This window comes from Meleagris gallopavo, chromosome 10 (assembly GCF_905368555.1).
Source record: "Meleagris gallopavo chromosome 10, MGAL_WU_HG_1.1, whole genome shotgun sequence".
NCBI classification, from domain to species: domain Eukaryota; kingdom Metazoa; phylum Chordata; class Aves; order Galliformes; family Phasianidae; genus Meleagris; species Meleagris gallopavo.
This window is the reverse complement of record NC_139413.1, coordinates 5,133,225-5,150,054: the sequence shown is the minus strand read 5'-3', so window position 1 is coordinate 5,150,054 and position 16,830 is coordinate 5,133,225. Positions and strand designations below refer to the sequence as shown.

The 16,830-nt window shown below is 50.6% G+C and overlaps 1 protein-coding gene across 2 annotated transcripts in view; it reads right to left on the bottom strand.

The window, feature by feature from the left end:
* The window catches only part of PBX1 (PBX homeobox 1), a 109,530-nt gene extending 104,399 nt beyond the window's left edge, over window positions 1–5,131 (bottom strand). Inside the window, exons 1-2 of one of the 2 annotated variants that reach the window (XM_085232096.1) lie at window positions 4,151–5,131; window positions 1,938–2,011 (exon numbers count right to left, since the gene is read on the bottom strand). In XM_085232096.1, the coding sequence (XP_085088222.1) occupies window positions 1,938–2,011; window positions 4,151–4,341 (265 nt within the window). In that variant the 5' untranslated portion in view covers window positions 4,342–5,131. The remainder of the gene's footprint in view (window positions 1–1,937; window positions 2,012–4,150) is intronic. The other variant, XM_085232097.1, reaches the window with a different exon arrangement.
* Between the last annotated feature and the right edge of the window lie 11,699 nt (window positions 5,132–16,830).

Sequence of the window (16,830 nt, the reverse complement as noted above, 5' to 3'; positions counted from 1 at the left end):
GCACCTCCATTCAGCCTCCTCAGAGCCCGCCGTACAGCAGCAGTGCATCCACGTAACCCACACTCAACAGCAGCAAACACAATTTTAGAAGTGTAAGACGGCCCCAACCTGCACCTGAACATCACTCATCCCCAACAGCACAGCTCTGCTCACCACCTCTATGGGTTTCACTCTGCTAAAGGGAAGGAAGGCGCCCAGTCCCCGTGCCTATCCCCACCCCATAACTTTACGAATGCCCTGGCACCAGAGCCGGTCACCCTGCCAAACGGTGCCACATGCAGCACCACACACACGTCAGCAAACATTTTCTTTGCTTAAAGCAAAATAAAAGGAGAAGAAGGAGAGGAACCCAACGGCTCCTTTTTCGGAGGGTGGGCACACAGCAGAAATTCTAAAAAAGCAGCCGTAAGATGTATTCACACACAGACTCCACCACTTTACACACACCCCATCAACTCTGCAGTGGTTCCTCTACAGAGCCCATCGCGTGTTATTGTGCAAACTACATAACGAAGGGCTGCTCGGTGAGGGCTTGGAGCTGAATGCCATCGTAGGTGCTTTGTCTGTGCTACAAGCTGCACAAACAACGTTTAACAATAGGCCCCTTTAGTCGTTTCATATATATTGCAAGAGTCAAGTAATTGTATTTTCAATCAGCTGCTCACGCTAGGAGGTTTCATATATATTTAAGAAAAAAAGAAAGTAAGACCCAGACTCAGGTTTCCGAAAGCTGTTCCCCTTTTATGTGTAACTATCAATGTATATCAACCGGGCGCGCAATCATATTTATTGTCACTTTCATTCATGTCATGCCCTTGCTTATATGGTTTAGATATGAATTATTGACTGTTACAGTCCTCGTTGTAAAAGGGGAGGGGGGTGGGAGCCGAATACTTTGCTGTGTGCTGAAAGCAGGCAGCTGAGAGCCCGCTGAGCACCTCTGGTTGGCCCTGAAAGGCATTAGCACAAGTCAGCCCTCCACACCGCGTTCCTGCTATTCCCTATTTCCACCCCTCACCCCTTCTCTCAACCAAAAAGAAAAGAAAAGAAATAAAAAAAAGAAATAAAAGAAAAAAAAAAAGGGATTCCGGCAAATAAATAAATAAGTGGTGCATGTTGCTAAATGTCCTTCCCTGAGCATCTGTTGTTTAAGATCACCCTTGATTGATGACTGCTATTTTTTAATTGTTGCTTTTAAAATTTAAATGCCCCCCTGGGATGTGTTATAAGTGTGTTAGTACATGGTAGGAGGTCTGGAAAGTGGGAAACGGCAGAGCCAAGGCTCTCATGTCATTAGCTTCTTTAGAAGCCTGAGAACACCCCATGTCATAAAACAACAGTACCCTAAAGTAACTAACAATCTAATATATTGCTTTCACTGAAGGCAGCTGACAACTTGCTCTTACATGAGCTGGGATGGATGATTGGCAGACATGAGCATTTTAGCCCTTTCTTTAAAATTATTTAAAAAAAAAAGTAAGAAATCTTTAGGTCTATTTTAGCATGAATAGCAGTAAAACTGCACTATTTTACCCCCCCACACACACACACACAACACTCTGCAATCAATTATTTTTTTAAAGCAGTGCCGTGCTTTAAGGAAAAACAAAAAAAAAAACCCACAACAAAACAACAGAGCAAGAGAGAAACTGCACCGTTTTCCATTTTTCCCTCCTCTCCCCCAAAAAACAATGAATAAGAAGAGGCTCCACAATAGGAACTAAACCACACTATTCTCCCCGGCAGACACAAACCACATCACTCGAGTCCAGCGCCAGAAGCATCGCATACCAGGGAGTTGTTTCTCCCCACTTAAACACTCCCACACATGGATCAGGGCGGGGGGGGGGGGGGGGGGGGGTCACAAACTTTGTGGAATAACACCTTCAAAGAGCAGAAAGAAAAACAACGTGGAACCAACGGCGTGCCTTCCCTACCTGTTTTTTCTTTGATTTCACACAAGACATTAAAAAGAGCCGGCTTCATCCTGTGGCAGTTTAAAGCGTGTTTCCTGCAGAGAAAAGGAAAAAAGGGGTGAGGTTAGGACGTCATACAGCCACAACTTTCGCAGGTTCACAGCAGCTCCTTGGTGTACCCAGAGGCTGGGGGGGATGTTTGGGGCAGGGCCCTGCTAGGACCACGGGGATGCAGAACCGGAGCAGCCAGCAGCCATCTCCCCAGTGGAAAGGGGAGAAACGAGGCCAATTTTGAATGGCTTCGAATACAGCATTTGCTACTGAACGGCTCTCAAGGCAAGCTGCTCCCCGAGCCAGGAGGCTCAGAAGCCAGGCTTGGTTTAACTCTCATTCACACACACACAGCGCAGCAGCGGGCTCACTCCATCTCCCACCTCCAAACTAAAGCCAGCTATGTGTTTCATCCTCATCCCGCAAAGCAGAAAGGAAAAAAGCCCCCCCCTGCTTTCCCCCAGTGCTGAAACATCCTCTGCTGAGAGCTGTCAACCCAGGCAATTTCAGAGCCCAACTTGGAGCACCGACACACACAGCCACAGGCACGCGCGCAGATGGAGAAATAAATCCGGCTCTCCGCGCCCGTGCTGCACTCCTTGCATGCACCCAGCTTCTTTGCAGGTGCTAGGGTTGAATTCCTTGCAATTGGGGGAGGAAATATTTACAAAAACAGCCTGACGCTGCTGGGAAGCGGTGGCACTGCGCTCAATGCTCTCTCCTCGAGGTCGGTGTTGCGGGGCTGGCCACTCTCCGCCTGTGCGTTTGGGGGAATGGAGAGCTTTTCGGGGTGGTTTTATGGACAGGTTTCGCAGCCCGCTGGGTGTCTGCAAAGCAGCAACGTGGGATGGCTGTGGGTTCCTCCTGCAGCCGTATGACGGCTCGGCCGAGGGCTGTGTTGTACGAAGGGCTGCTCCTAGCAGGCACCGGTTACGGGATTTCTGTTTACCAACCGAAACAACACGCAAAGCCGATGTGAACATCTGGCAAACATTCACACCACTTCCCCCACTACCCACAACATGTTGGGAGAGATTTATGCGGCTGACGAAGCCTCCCAAAGGTGGATAACCTCGCGGAGCCACGGTGTGCCCGTATCAGATGGGAGCAGGCATCGGGGTGCACAAATCACAATCACTCCTGCAAATCACACTGGGGCAGAGGCCAAGTACCAAACTTAAGGAAAATAACAAGAAGAAAAAAGCAGCAAAGCACCCATACGATAGCTGGATTGGTGCAGGAAATGCAAAGCCAAAGATCTCTGCTAAATAATGCGTGTTTGGCACCTCTGGAAAAAAAAAAAAAAAGAAAGAAAAAAAAAAGTCCTATGAGGATGGTGCAGGAATAGCCCAGCGAGGCAAAACCCTGCCACCTCCTAGGGCTGCTCCGCTCCAGGTCGTTGAGTTGGATTGGTTTGATGAAACACCCTAAATGCTCATAATTCCCGCAACTTTCAGGAGGAGAGAGCTCTCTCTGCCCTCTGTGTCCTCCTGCTCCCAGGAACGCTGCTGAGGGCACTGCAGGGCTGTGCTCCCCATGCAAGCCATCCCAAAGCGTCTCCGGTTCAGTGCCTTCTCCCAGCAGCAGGGATGGAGCAGCACTGCACTCCACGGCCCCACGCAGGGTGAACTCTGAGCGCACCCCAACACCACCGACCAACTCTTTCATTATCATTATTTACCCCTCAAACCATGCTTTTAGTTGGATTTTCTTCTCTCCCCAACTTTTGCTCGCACCTCGGAAGCCGCACACAGGAGGGCAGATCAGTCCACATACCCTACAGCCTTTCCTTTCCCTCTTTTTTAGAATACCTTGGGATTTACTGGGGGAGGAGGGGGTGGAATAAGAATATGGGAAGAAAATTAAAGGCAGAAAGGCAGGCGGTGACAGCAGAGAAGCACGGCCTCGCCAAGCCGGCGCTGGGCCCCGCCGGGCAGCGGCACCGCGCTGCGGGAGCGAGCGGGCTGCGGGGAACTACCCCAAAGTTAGAAGAAAAGGAGGAAAAAAACCGCTTCCATCGGGGTGGGGGTTAGGAAATAAGGATGGGAAGCAGCCCCCCCGAGCCGAGGGGACGGGAGAAGCCGCCCTCCCGCCGCACAACAAAGCCGCACAAAGGACTGCGAGCCGGGCTGCTCCCCCCGGCACCCCCCCGGTAAACTTCCCCGCGCCCGCCCCTCGCTCACCTGGCCTGCGCCTCGTCCAAACTCTGGTCCGTGATGGTCATGATCTGCTGTAAGATGTCTCCGATGTCCTGCTTCCTGCCTGCCTCCCCCTCCGCCCCGCCTGGTCCATCCTGCATGTGCTGGGACAGGCCCGGGTGGCCCGGCATCCCCACCCCGCTGTGCGTGTGCATCAGCCGCGGCTGCTCGTCCATCTCCGGCCGCCGGCTCCCGCTCCGCCGCCTCCCTGCTGGCTGCCGGCCGCGGCGGCTGGGCTGCCCGCCTGGCTCCGCGCTTTCTTTTCTTGCTCGCTTTCTTCTTCTTCTTTCCTTCCCCCCCCCTCCTCCTCCCCGCAGCCTCTTCCTCCTCTTCGCTTTTTTTTTTTTTTTTTTTTTTTTATTATTTATCCTTCACGCTGGCTTCCAGCTCGGCGGTGGAGAGGAAAAGGAGGAGGGAAAAAAAATGGGCACACACACACACACACACACACAGAGACAGAGGGGGAAAAAAAAAAAAAAAAAGAAAAAAAAAAGAGAGAGAGAGAAAAGAAAGGGGAAAAAAAAAATCCCTTTGGTTGCTAGAGGAGGAGGGATGGAAAGAGGGAGGGAGGGAGGGAGGGAGGAGGGAGGGGGGGTTCCGGGGAAGGGAGGGGAAACGGCGGCGACTCCGAAAGCAGGGCAGCGCGGCGCGGCCCGGGAGGCGGCGGCGGGGGGCGGGCAGGGCCGGCGGGCAGCGGCCGCCGCGGGGCGGAGCGCAGCGCGGAGCGGAGCGGGGCGGCCCCCGCGATGGCAGCGCCGCGCCGCGGGGCCGAAGCTCGGCGGGAGCGCGGCGGGGGTGGGCTCCAAACTTTCCCCCACCCCCCGCGCCCGGCTCCGCGCCCGGCAGCGGGGCCTCTCCCCCTCCGGCCGAGCCCGCACGCGGCGATCCCTCCCGCCCCCTCTTCCCCGGCCCTCGCCTCCTGCTTTTGTTCGGCTCCGGACTCCTCAAAGTGGCACGGAGGAGCCCGAGGAGGAGGGACGGAGGCGCGGGGGGAGGAGGAGGAGGGAGGAAGGGGCAGCGGCGGCTCTCCGCCCCCCCGGCCCCATTGGCGGCGGCGGCGGGAAGGCCGGCCCCCGCGGGCCGCACCGCCCTCCCGGCGGCCGCCCGTCAATCTCCGGGTTCAGAGGTGGGCCGGGGGCCGCGCCCCGCCCGCGCCTTAAAGCGGCCTCGGCCTGGGGCGGATGGCGAAGAGCGGCGCCGGGCTGCAGTGCTCGGTGTTGCGCCTCTCCTCGGCCTCTCGGGCGTCAACGCCGGCGGCTCGGCCCGCCGTCACCCCCGACTCTCCCCTCGTTCCCCCGCTCCGTGCCTCAAGCAGCTCCTTCCTTCTCACCTCAGCCATCCGCATCTCCTCGCTGTGCTTTCTCTCCTTCTCCGACCCACGAGGTGCCGCCGGCGGGGCCTTGCCGAGCAGCGAATCCGTGCCCTCGTACCTCCTATGCATAGGATTGTTAAAGCTGGAAAAGACCTCTGAGATCGTCGGGCCCGGTGCAGTGCCGCACACCAGGCGTGTGGCCAGGGAGCCGCGCAGGCGGCCTCCGCAGAGGTTTGGTGGTCTCACCCCAGCACGGTGGGGAGATGAAGGGCTGTGGTCAGTTAACGAACAAACAGTTCATCCCAAAGATGCTGCTAGGTGGCTGCCAGCGCTCTGATGCATGAACAGTCCCTTTGCTTTCTCTTCCAGTGGTGGGATTTGCAGGGCTCGTGGGAAGGAGCCATGATTTGATCCTTCTAAGGAAGGATGGGGAGAGACAAGGGTGACAAAAGCAGCCCCAGACAGAGAGGAGGGGGCTCACAGGGACCCGTTGCCCCAGGGGGTGGTGGTGTGGGACCTTTCCCCGAAAGGCCCCATCACAAGCAAACATGGTGCATGGCATTTACTTTGAATGCACGCAGGACACATGCATGCCTTGATGGTCCCACGAGGGATTCTAGCCAAAACATACATCTTCCAGGCAGGAGAAGCTGGTAGTGTTCCCAACGCCATGGAGAGCTCAGTTCAGATCTACGTGTCATGGCACACAAGAGTGAAAGGACTTCCTGAATGCCCATCCGCGTTCCCATCGATCTCAGACTGTCCAGTGGCCAAACAGACCTCTGTCAGCATCAGATGATGAACAAGGGCAGCCGAAAACAAGGCTAGCCTGCTAACTTGTCTTTAAAAAATATAGAGGGTAGTTACGGTGATCACAAGAACTTCCTGCTTGGCAGATGGTTTCATCAGATCTGAGGGCTGCCAAGCTGTCTCTGTCAGCATAAGGGAAGGCCCGGCCCCAGTCCCTGACCTCAGCTCAGGTCGGGGATGAAGCCATCCAGTTTATAGGAAAGATAAAAAAAAAATAAGGCAATTGTTTTCCTTCTGTCCTTCCTTTTTAATGAAATGCCTTCCAATATTTTAAGCAAAACACGGCTTTCCATTTGGAAATTTCCTTTCCAACCATTAAAATGTTTTAAAGCAGTTGAAGGCGAAGCGAGATGTTTTGATTTTTGTCGCTGCGAAATGTTCCACTCAACACATTCTTTTTGTTCCTTGGCTTGCCAAAATTTTTCATCAGCTTTTCACCCAAGACATATCTATGTCTTTTTTTTTTTTTTTTGGCTTTTTTTGAAAAGGCCAAAAACGAGGAGAAAATATTCAGTATCTCCATGGCTGCACAGGAAATGGAACTTAATCCAAGGAACAAGGAGCCAACGGACTTCTCTCCGAAGGTCCAACCTTTCAGACACTTAGTCATCTCCCTTACTCGAACACCAAGTCTAGACGTATGCTGTCTCAAAATTTGGCAGGGACTCTCCCATCCCCAGAGGTCAGTACAGGATCTGTTGAGTTTGATCTTGAGCAACTCCAAGGAGAGGAAGCATGGTGGATCAAAACGTGGTGACAGGCCAGTCCGAGGAGGACAGACAGTGGCACTCCAGTGATGTTGGGGCACGTGGGATGTGGTGGCCTGCTGAGCCTTCCCCATTTCCCAAGTCACAGCTTGATGCCTCAGCACATGAGGTAGGCATGTGTGGAGATGAGCTGAGTTGTCTGTGGGGCAGAGAGCCCGAGGTGGTCCCATGAGCCCAAGGCAACCCTGTGGTGTGTCACAGGGAGAGGAACCTCACTCTCCAAGCTGCCCCAAAGCAGCTGCTCCAGGGCAGGCAAGCATCCAGCACGGAGCCTTGGAGGAGCAGTCAGGCATGGCCAGGACTCTCTGCCATCTACCGGAGTCTGTGAAATCCCTCCTGTCAGAGATAACTAATCCTGGGGCCTTTACAACACCTCTCCTGAAAAGCACATTTCATTCTTCTGTCTTCTTCCACTTCCAAGTGCATGAGATTGCAATAGGCATTACCGAAAATATTCCCCTTGGGAGCCGACACCGGACTCCCTTAAAGCCCAAACACCATCACCCCTCCTTCCCCAACACACCAGCAGGCGCTATTCTCTATTATCTCTACACCCACTAAATCTTTCTGAAATAAAGAATAAACATTTCCACCACACATACTATAAGTGTATACGCCGAGCTGCATTGCTTCCTTTCCTCTGCGGTTATTGTAAAGTGGTTTTGTTTCGATGGTGAAGCAGATGGACAGGCTCCAAGTCTGCCGGCTCTGCTCCCTGTCAGTAGGTCTATCTCTGTCTTTGGTTTATCACAGATTCCTGAAGAAAATGTTTATGGGAGCCTCTTGTTTAAAATCTTGGCTCCGTCGTGACGTAATTCCTATTATTTATTAAATGAAAAACAAGCTGTTGTTAATGCATCGTTCCCGCAGCGAAGCGAAGCCCTGGAAAATTGAGGCCAAGTGTGAGTAAAGCATCTCCCCATCAGCATCCACAGCACCCACATCACGATGGGATGAAAACCGATCTCCTGCCCTGTGGCTCCCTAAATATTGCCATTTCGGTGAGGAGAGCCTCAGTTCCGTGGACTCTTTAGCTCTGGGGTCTGAAGACTGAGACCCCTCCATGCTGGTACCCCAAATTCATTTTCCTCTCTCTTCTGCAATTTTCCTTACTTTCTTCCATGCGTAAGCCCAGCATCCCGTTCCCCAGCCCACCACAGCCCTGGCAGTGCACTGAGCTCTGGGTGGATGGTCTCTCTTGGATTAAACATGGCAGAGTTGAAATTCCTAGCAGGTTCTCAGAAAAGATTCTTAAATTTACTCGGAAACATTGTGTTGCTTTTTTTGAACTGATTGTTTATTTGTCAGTTTAGTCATTATCCTTCTCCCTTACTCATCTGGCTTTTGATAAGACAGAAAATGTCAAAGGGAAAGGAAATAGGCTCAGAATAATTTCCCCTGGCGAAGGATCCCAGTCCCCAGAAGCTAAGGGAGTTTTCTCATCCATTTTAGCAGAGACGTGACTTCACTCACCATGCCAGGCTAAATCAGCGTTCAAGCTTTTGCCTGGTTTACACATTAGACCTTAGCAAAGTGCTTGGGTTTTTAGAGTCATCTTGATCTGCAGATCTCAAAGCCTTTTTCAAAGGAGCTCAATACGGCTCTTCCCAGTTAAAGGATGGGATTTGCTGGTGTTCATCTGGGACTGGGAGAGCCAGAAATGGATTCCCAGCTGCCTGACTCCAGGCATCACACTCTGCATCGCTCCAACTTTAACATCCTAATGGTGTATTCTATTAAAATACGTCTATTTTTCATTGTCCGTTACCATCTCCTACCCACAATGTTATTACAAACAACCTTCACACACTACAGCCACAGGGGAGAGGATCAACTTCTGTTGTCATAAAAATGTGCCTAAACTTGCTGTTTGTTGCTTATTCAAATGCAAGTAACAAAACTCTTATCATCAGAAGTTTACCAAAAAGGAAAACTGCTTTTCCCAATAGCTGACATAAACATGTAAGTGCTACCAAACATATTTACATGTTTGAAATAGATGGTATAATTACAATGAGTTATAGCCAATACTCAGTCTTTCCCCGCTTTAAATGCTACCTTCTGATACAGCACAACACATTCTTTAATTGTGATCACGTGCTTTTTCTTAGAGGCTGCTGCAATTTTTTTCCCCACAAAAATGTCTGTAATTGAAAAGCAAATGGCATTGTTTGAAATAAATTCTCTGCCCTCCCAGATGTAAGCAGGTGACTTACCCTGCGGAATGTCCTATTTCTGAGGCTTTGACATTGTAGCGAGCCATTTGTGAAGCCATTTTGGATGCCATTCCAGATCTCAAACCCAAGTTTCAGCGAGGAAATACAGCTTCTTTAGACTGAAAAATTTCAACGCGATTTTGAAAACAAGTCAGGTAAAAACTATCAAAGGAAATATCAGCAAAAGCACTCAGATTCCTCCAATAAAAGCAGGTCTCAACAACAGCCTTTTTCCCTCTTTCAGCCAATACTGATGTTCCTCAAAGGATAGGAAACAGCCCTTAAATTCACTCTTATCGATTGTGCCTCACATTCTGCACGGTACTTTTTAAAAGACAAAGCCACATTAGAGGGACAAAAACATGACTGTATTCCACAGCTTCTCCGTGAGACCTCACAAGTCAGGCCTTTAAACAAGAGCTCCTCTTCACCGCCAGCACTATGGGCTCGTTTTTGTAGCAAGCCCTTTTCCAGATACTTGGCAAAACAGGCACACCCCTGGCCTTCGTTTACAGATGGAAAAATGAAGGGGCAAGAAGGGCTTCAGCTTTGTGAACCATCAGCAAGAGCCTCTGTTAATCACACAGGGTGATCCCAGGATCTACCTTAAGCACAGTGTGAAAGAAAACCCCGCTGCTCCATGTGAGCTATAGGTATCTGGAATGACTTCCTTTGTGCCTCAGAAGCAGATTCGGGGTTTTGGGATGTCTTCCACAGTGTCACCTTCCCTCATCTCTTGGGTTCATCCCCAAGCACAAGTCGTTTTTCCTCTCTGGAGCTTTACACAGAAGTCCAAGGCTGAGAAAGGCTGCAGAAGTACGAGCAGGTTTCAGACAGTAAAGCTGGTGGGAATTGTCCCCTCTTGTGCAAAGACCTCCAGCCAAGGGGACGCCTGCTGCTCTCGGAGCTAGAGCCTACCTCCCCACACACACCTCAAGCTGGCCATCAGCACCGAGCAGCGAGCAGAGAGGTCACAGTGTGACACTTGGTCTCTATGGCTGTCAGTAAACCAACAACTCTAATTTACTGTCTCGCTTTTTGATAAAATCATCCCCTTGGCTTTTCCGTGCCTTCCTCCAGTGGTGTTTTTGACCCAGTGTTCCTGCAGGCTTTCTTAATATCAGCTGTCCCATTCTTTCTATGCAACTGCTGAAATTGGACCTTAGCCTTTCATTTCATTTTCATTTGGCTTCTTCCCCAACTTCCCATATTTCAGCACTTTGCTTATTATCAGTCCGGTCCCTCCTGTACTTTACTCAGCTCCATTCTACTAATTGTTTGGAGCACAGGCACAGCATTCCCTAAAATGGGGTCATTTCCCCTCTCAGGCAGCCACTGCCACATATTCAGTGCACTCCCCTGACTCACAGAGCAGGAGCAAAACTTCCCCTGCAAAGGTGCCGGTGCCCTTGACTGAGCGGGTCTGAGACAGTGATCGATATAATCACTGATATATGGTCATGTCCCATATTGGTTCTTCACAGCCCATGGAACATGTCCCTTGGCAGGCCCTGAAGGTTGCAGGACAGATAGGTTTCACAACTGGACATCCATTTTCACTGCTGTTTTTGCTTTGCCGGTAACCTTGCTGTATTGCACACCACCCTGGGAAGCACCACGTTACAAACACACAGCAAGCCAAATCGAAGATATTTCCCTTTAATTCTCGTGAATTCCTCCTAGTTGTTTGGATTCCTGTACAGTCAGCCGGACCAAAGATGCTCACACCACCCTTGCCGACGACCTTGTCTTCCCAGAACATGTCACCGCTGCTTCCCTGTAGCTCCCAGGTCATACAGAGGTGTCAAAGCCACTTGCCTCTCACTTCTGAGAAAGGAGGCAGTGCTGCAGAGATTAGAACCACAAATCACAGCAGCAGCTCTCCCGCCTCCAGACCCAACCCAGGTTCACCAAGGACTTCACTTTTCCTGGTCGACTGGGCAGAAAACCCACAAAGCTTAATTTCTTACCACGCTTTCCCAGGAGGAAAAAATCTCACCTAGAACTGCTGTCAAATCACATATCGTATCTCCCCCCAGAAAGACTTAGGCAGGTTGAGCCTGGAAGAAAGAAAAACTCTCAAAGGCTGCTTGTTTGATAAGGGCACACGGGCACAGTGGCACCTAGTTAGTGTGGGACACTGGAAGAGGGCTGGCAGGGGGCTGGGGAAGCGCACTGCCCTCCCTAGGAACAGGCACAGTTGTCCCAAAGGGAAGCCAGAAAGGACAGACTGTGGTTACCTCTCAGTGAGAGCAAAGCCCTCACAATAAAACGTGTTTGCATCTTTTGCAGTGAGCTCAAATCCACCAAGCACTGAGATGCAATGGGTGGTCAGCTCATCACCTACTACGAGGGCAAGCCTCAGCCCTGAGCCAAATTCACCAGATTTGTGACTTTAGGAGGAGATCCTATTGAGTACCAGTTTACTCACACTGAAGATCTAACTTTCAGATTTTAGGGTCCCTAAATAAGCATTGCATAGGAGCTTGAATTTCAAGAGAAGACCTCACCAGGCTCACACTTACCTGGCCTTGAATGAAAGAACTGAAACTCCTTCGACATTCCAGACTGCTCAGCTCCTTTCTCCAGCTAATTGTTCTTTCCCCAGTGGAACAGTTTATTTCTGGAGCAATACAAGAATTAGGGCAGAGAGAAAGACACTGGTGGGTCTGAAAGCAAGTCTCAGTTAGGGGCTGGAGCACTGGTTACTTGCATTTGAGCTGGGGTCTCAGAAGCTTGAGGCTGTCACTTCCAGCTCACAAGAAAGGAGACGTGCTCCTGGATACATCTTGCCAGCTGCTGCTCCTGAGCACTGCCGTGTGGATGAAGTCAAAGGCACAAGGAGGAAGAGCAAACACAGAGTTTTATGAGAACGAACAACATCCCTTCCTTCCATAACAGCACCTCCAACTCTGCTGGTAGGGGAAGGATGGAAAATTAGCCAGGTCTGGAGCCAGGTATCCGTAGGCTGTGGTTGCAAGTAGCACTCTTCTTTATTCCATGACCACAACCATTTACCAAAGCTTGCTTGGGCTATTTTCATACTCCCCATTGCACCTCCATTGGTTGGGCTGACTCCATTCAGTCTCAGGGCTTTTTATATTCTAGAAGCTCAGGTGATACTGGTGACACAAGAATGGTGTTACACATTTACTCTGTGCTGCTGGAATCAGACTCCAGCCTTAGCTTTTATACCATCTCCCCTCCCACCACACTTAGCTCCAAGTGCTGGATTAACCAAATGCCATCAATTAAATTGCCTCAGAGGAAACAAAATGCACATTTTTACAGTTCTGATCTGGAGTCCTGTTCTCATGCCTCATGATGAAAGGACTTCTTTAGGCTGCACAAACCACTCGTGCTAAAAGGCAAACATTATTATGTCCTGCTTTTTCCTTTGAAACCTAGTGCAGATGAGAGAGAATTCATAATGCAGAATCAGAGGGGTCCCTTAAAACAAGAAATCAATGTACCCAATCCCTCAATCTCTCTAGTACTGGATGGATCCTTCACGAGTGAAGTGGGCTAGTCTTGGTTTGATGCTGGAATTGCAGCAGATTTTTAAGCAGCAGAGCTGAAATGGAAAATCTGCAGCTGGATGCAGGAATCCATTCCTCCTGGAGTAAAGATGGGAAGCACACTCCTGAACCTCCCCTTTAGGCGAGCGTTTCTGGAGTCAGCGTTTCTCCCACTGGCTCTAACACCCTTCCCCTGTCTGTGCAGCAGTGAGCAGTGTTCTGTTGCTCACACACATCACACACATCCCCATTCTGGTCTGTTTGAGGCTCGGCTTCCCAGGCTTTATCATAGGCAAAATGAAATCACCTGGATAGTGTCGCTTTAAAAGCCACGGAAGTGCAGAGAGCAGCACCAGCAGCAGTCAATAGCAATTTCCACCGCTGGGTCGATACCATCTGATGGCTGTGTAGCTGTAAAGATTGTTTCACACACATATCAGGAGGTGGGCAGGGGCAGGAAGAGTGGAATTGGTTTTAATGATTGCAGGATTCAAAGTATGCCTGGCTTTCTCTCCTTCTTCTTTCACAAGAAACACATAGGCACGCACAGTCAGAAATCAAATTTCCAGCCCTGTCAGCTCCTATCACACCAGCTCCCCAGCTGGATTCCTTTCCAGTTTGCCAGGAAAGCTTCTCCCAACCCAAGAAGCGCGGTACATGGAGATAGAGTTGCAGCCCGTGCCCACACTTCAGCAGCACAGGCCATTGCCTCCTCAGACACTGAGCTGAGCAGAAGCGCAGAGCTCAGCTCCAAACCCACGGGGTCTCCAGGTGCAGGTAATTGGCACTGGTATTGCTCCCTGGACAAGATCAGGACGTTTTTCTAGGTGCTGGATAGGTAGGCAATGGCAGATACAATAAAGGGAAAAATTACCAATTTTGCAGAGAAAGTATGTGAATGGCTCTCAGTTGCTCCTGCAGTAACTGCAAGCCAAGATGAGCCAGCTTTTTTTAAAAAAAAAGAACATTCATTTGATCCTTTGTCCTTTAATTCATCAACTTGCTGGTATTAAACACAAACTTATCCGTCCTATGACAGAAGGAAAGTTTTCAAAGCCTTGCAGCCCCCAGCCTCTCCTGACCCTCAGCACCCAGGTACCAGGGGCTTCAGCACTTTGGGCCAGCAACCAAAGCTGTTGCTGCTCTAGATCCAACTTCACTAATAGGTCTTTTATTATTATTATTATTATTATTTATTTTTTTCCTGGAAAGAAATGCAAGGAGAAGGAAGAAGAAAGATGGAACACTTTGCTTCACTATTTTTAAAGAAGGCATCTTGCTGTGCCGATTCAAAACACTCTTGGTTCATTTCAGAGGACCTGTTAGTTGTCCCACATATGCTGGCACCACTGTCCCCAACCTCTGACCTCCAGGCCAGTCCACAGAAGATCCTTTTCCACTCTTTCCAAGACCTTACTACCATTTCCCTTCCACGTTCTTCTGTTTGCAGCTTTTCTGTCACATGAAGCCTGTGCAGTCACCAGTTCCAGCTCCGGGAATGTCCTGGCCATGTAGGGGTGGCCACCATCTACCACCACCAGGAGACAGTGAGGTGGCCAAAGCAATGGCAGATGAGTAAAGCCTAAACCCTGGTGTTCCCCAAATGCAGCAGAGGGAGATGTACAGATGGAAGAGCCATAGGAATTTTGGATCCTGCAGGATGCCCACATACATGTAACCGGAGACCCCCTGATCCCCATGATGTCCCAAGTGGGCTGGCAGCTTCATTAATTAGTCACTAAGCCAGCACCCTCAGCCCTTTAACTCCCAATAAACCAAAACATCACAAAATTCCTTACGCAATTGAAAAAATCCCTCTGAATATGGTGATTTTTGTTTGCCTTTTGAGTGATGCTTTGATGCCTCTGCAAAATCAAGTCCTTGTAATGGTGCGAGTCCAGAGGCTGGGACTTTAAATAAAATCCCATGCGCTGGGAGATGCTCGAGGCAGTGATAAGCACAGCTCCTGCTTCGCCTGTGCTCAACCCTGCAAAAGGCTGAAAGGGCTCTGTCTGCTCAGCAGTCAGAGGAAATCTTCGTCGTGACTTGAGCCCAGATACCCACAGAGTGAAAATAGCTGAGACTGGCATGATCGTTAGGCTCGCAGGTAAAAGGCACAGTAAGCAGCACAACCCAAAATAAATAGCGGGAGCTGACAACACTGAGTGAGGGAACCTTGAATGGGAAATAAAAGACAATTTTGAGCAGCGAGGGTAGTTAATCACCAGGTCTGGTTACCAAGGGAAATGGCAAATTCATCACCAGCCAGAGGTCGCACACAGAGACTGGATGTCTTCCAAGAAGAGATGCAGGTTCAGGACCAAGCTTTTGGCTTCAAGAATATCCCTCTGAGGAGAACAGTGCTCTCCATCACAGCCACCATGCGATGATGCCAAGCGCACGGTTGGGGTCGTGGTGCTGCTGAGCCTGCAGCTCCCTTTGGTTGCACCAAGGCTGGGTTTGGGACTGAGCACGGCCCATCTGCAGACACCCAGCCGTGCTGGGGGCTGAGTCCTGCAGCCGTTGTGGCTAGCAGTGCTACCAGGTTCCCTGCATCGAGGCAGCAGAATAATGCTCTCTTTTCTTCCTTTTATTCTTTGTGTCTGCTCCTTCCTCCCTCCTCCACATGAAACCAAGCCCAAAATACACACTGCAGCTTCTGTTTACCCTTTCAGGCAGTCTCAGTGATGCCCAAGATGCTGATTTGATCTGACCTCTCCCATCGCCACCTTACCACCAGCGCAGCTCCCACCCCTCCATAGAAGCAGAAGCAAAAACCCAAGAGCAGAGCAGAGCAAACAGCCTCGGCATCCCTGACGTTCTCAAACCTCTCCACATCTGGGAGAAAAGCAGAATGGATTAGAGTTGGATTTGCAGCTTTTAATTGCAGACAGAGAGCAGAACGCCAGCAGTACACTGTGGTGCCACGCATGGATGGGATCGCCACACCCCAAAGGGCAGAGCAGTGCTCCCTCCCTTCCCTCTGCCCCAGTCAATATGGCCAATTTAAAGAGGTTTCAGAAGAAAGCAGGTGCCTGCAGCTCACACTGCTTCCCTGACCCTTGTAAATCCAGTCTCTTGAGTGAATGGCTTGTTTGGAGAGAGCCCTCCGTTTGTTTGTCTGGGCTCTAGTGATAATAGCTCTAATTTATCTCTGAGCTGGGCAGGCATGTCTAATGTGTTTGAGTATTTAGAAGCATTACGGAGGTTTCATTTGGTCAATAGTTTCTTGAAATCCTTTCCCACACACAGAGGAGCAATGCGAAAGAGCAGTTCCTGAGGTCTGCACACCGCTCAGCAGCCAACCAGACTCCAAAATGGAGGCCCTGTGGTCCTCAGACTCACAGTCCCCAGCCTCAGAAATGAAGCCCAAGCAGCCAACCTGTGACAAGGACCATGACAAGGTGACCTGGAACATGGCTCCGTGCCTCCTCCTGCTGAGACCTTTTGCAGCCTCACTTGTGTCCTGGATCCAACCTGATTCAACAGCTTCAGCTTGCAGTCTGCACCGGGAAACATGGCGGTGTTGGGATGAGCATGTTCTCCGTGTCCCTCATACCTGGTTACCACCCAAGCTCCTGCACCGTGGTGCTGGGCTGGGGCACGCTGGGCACTGTGCAACCTGGGGGCAGTGGACTCGGTTATGGAGGCCCAATGTAATTACTTATAGTGACGGGAGGCCAGGACACCAAGGTTAACACCTTCACTCTCAGAAAAGTACCAGGGGACATGGATGGATGCTGCCAAGCTGCTGGATGTGCCTCCAACTCCTGCAAGGTCCAGCCAGGAGGAAAAAGCTCATCATGGAATTTTTCATAAAGCAAAATAAAAGCAGCTTTCAAGCCTGGAATTTGAGGGACGCAAGCTCATTTCTTGGCTTTGCTTGAAGACAGCCTTTGCTTGTACAAAGCCTTGAGCATCTCACTCCAGCTCCCAGTTCCCCATCCCCATGATGCCCTTGGCTATGTTGCAGACCTTACCAAGCTCCTCTGGCACCAGCAAAAGTTTCCCATGGCTCTGCATTTTTTTTGCGTGGGTTTAA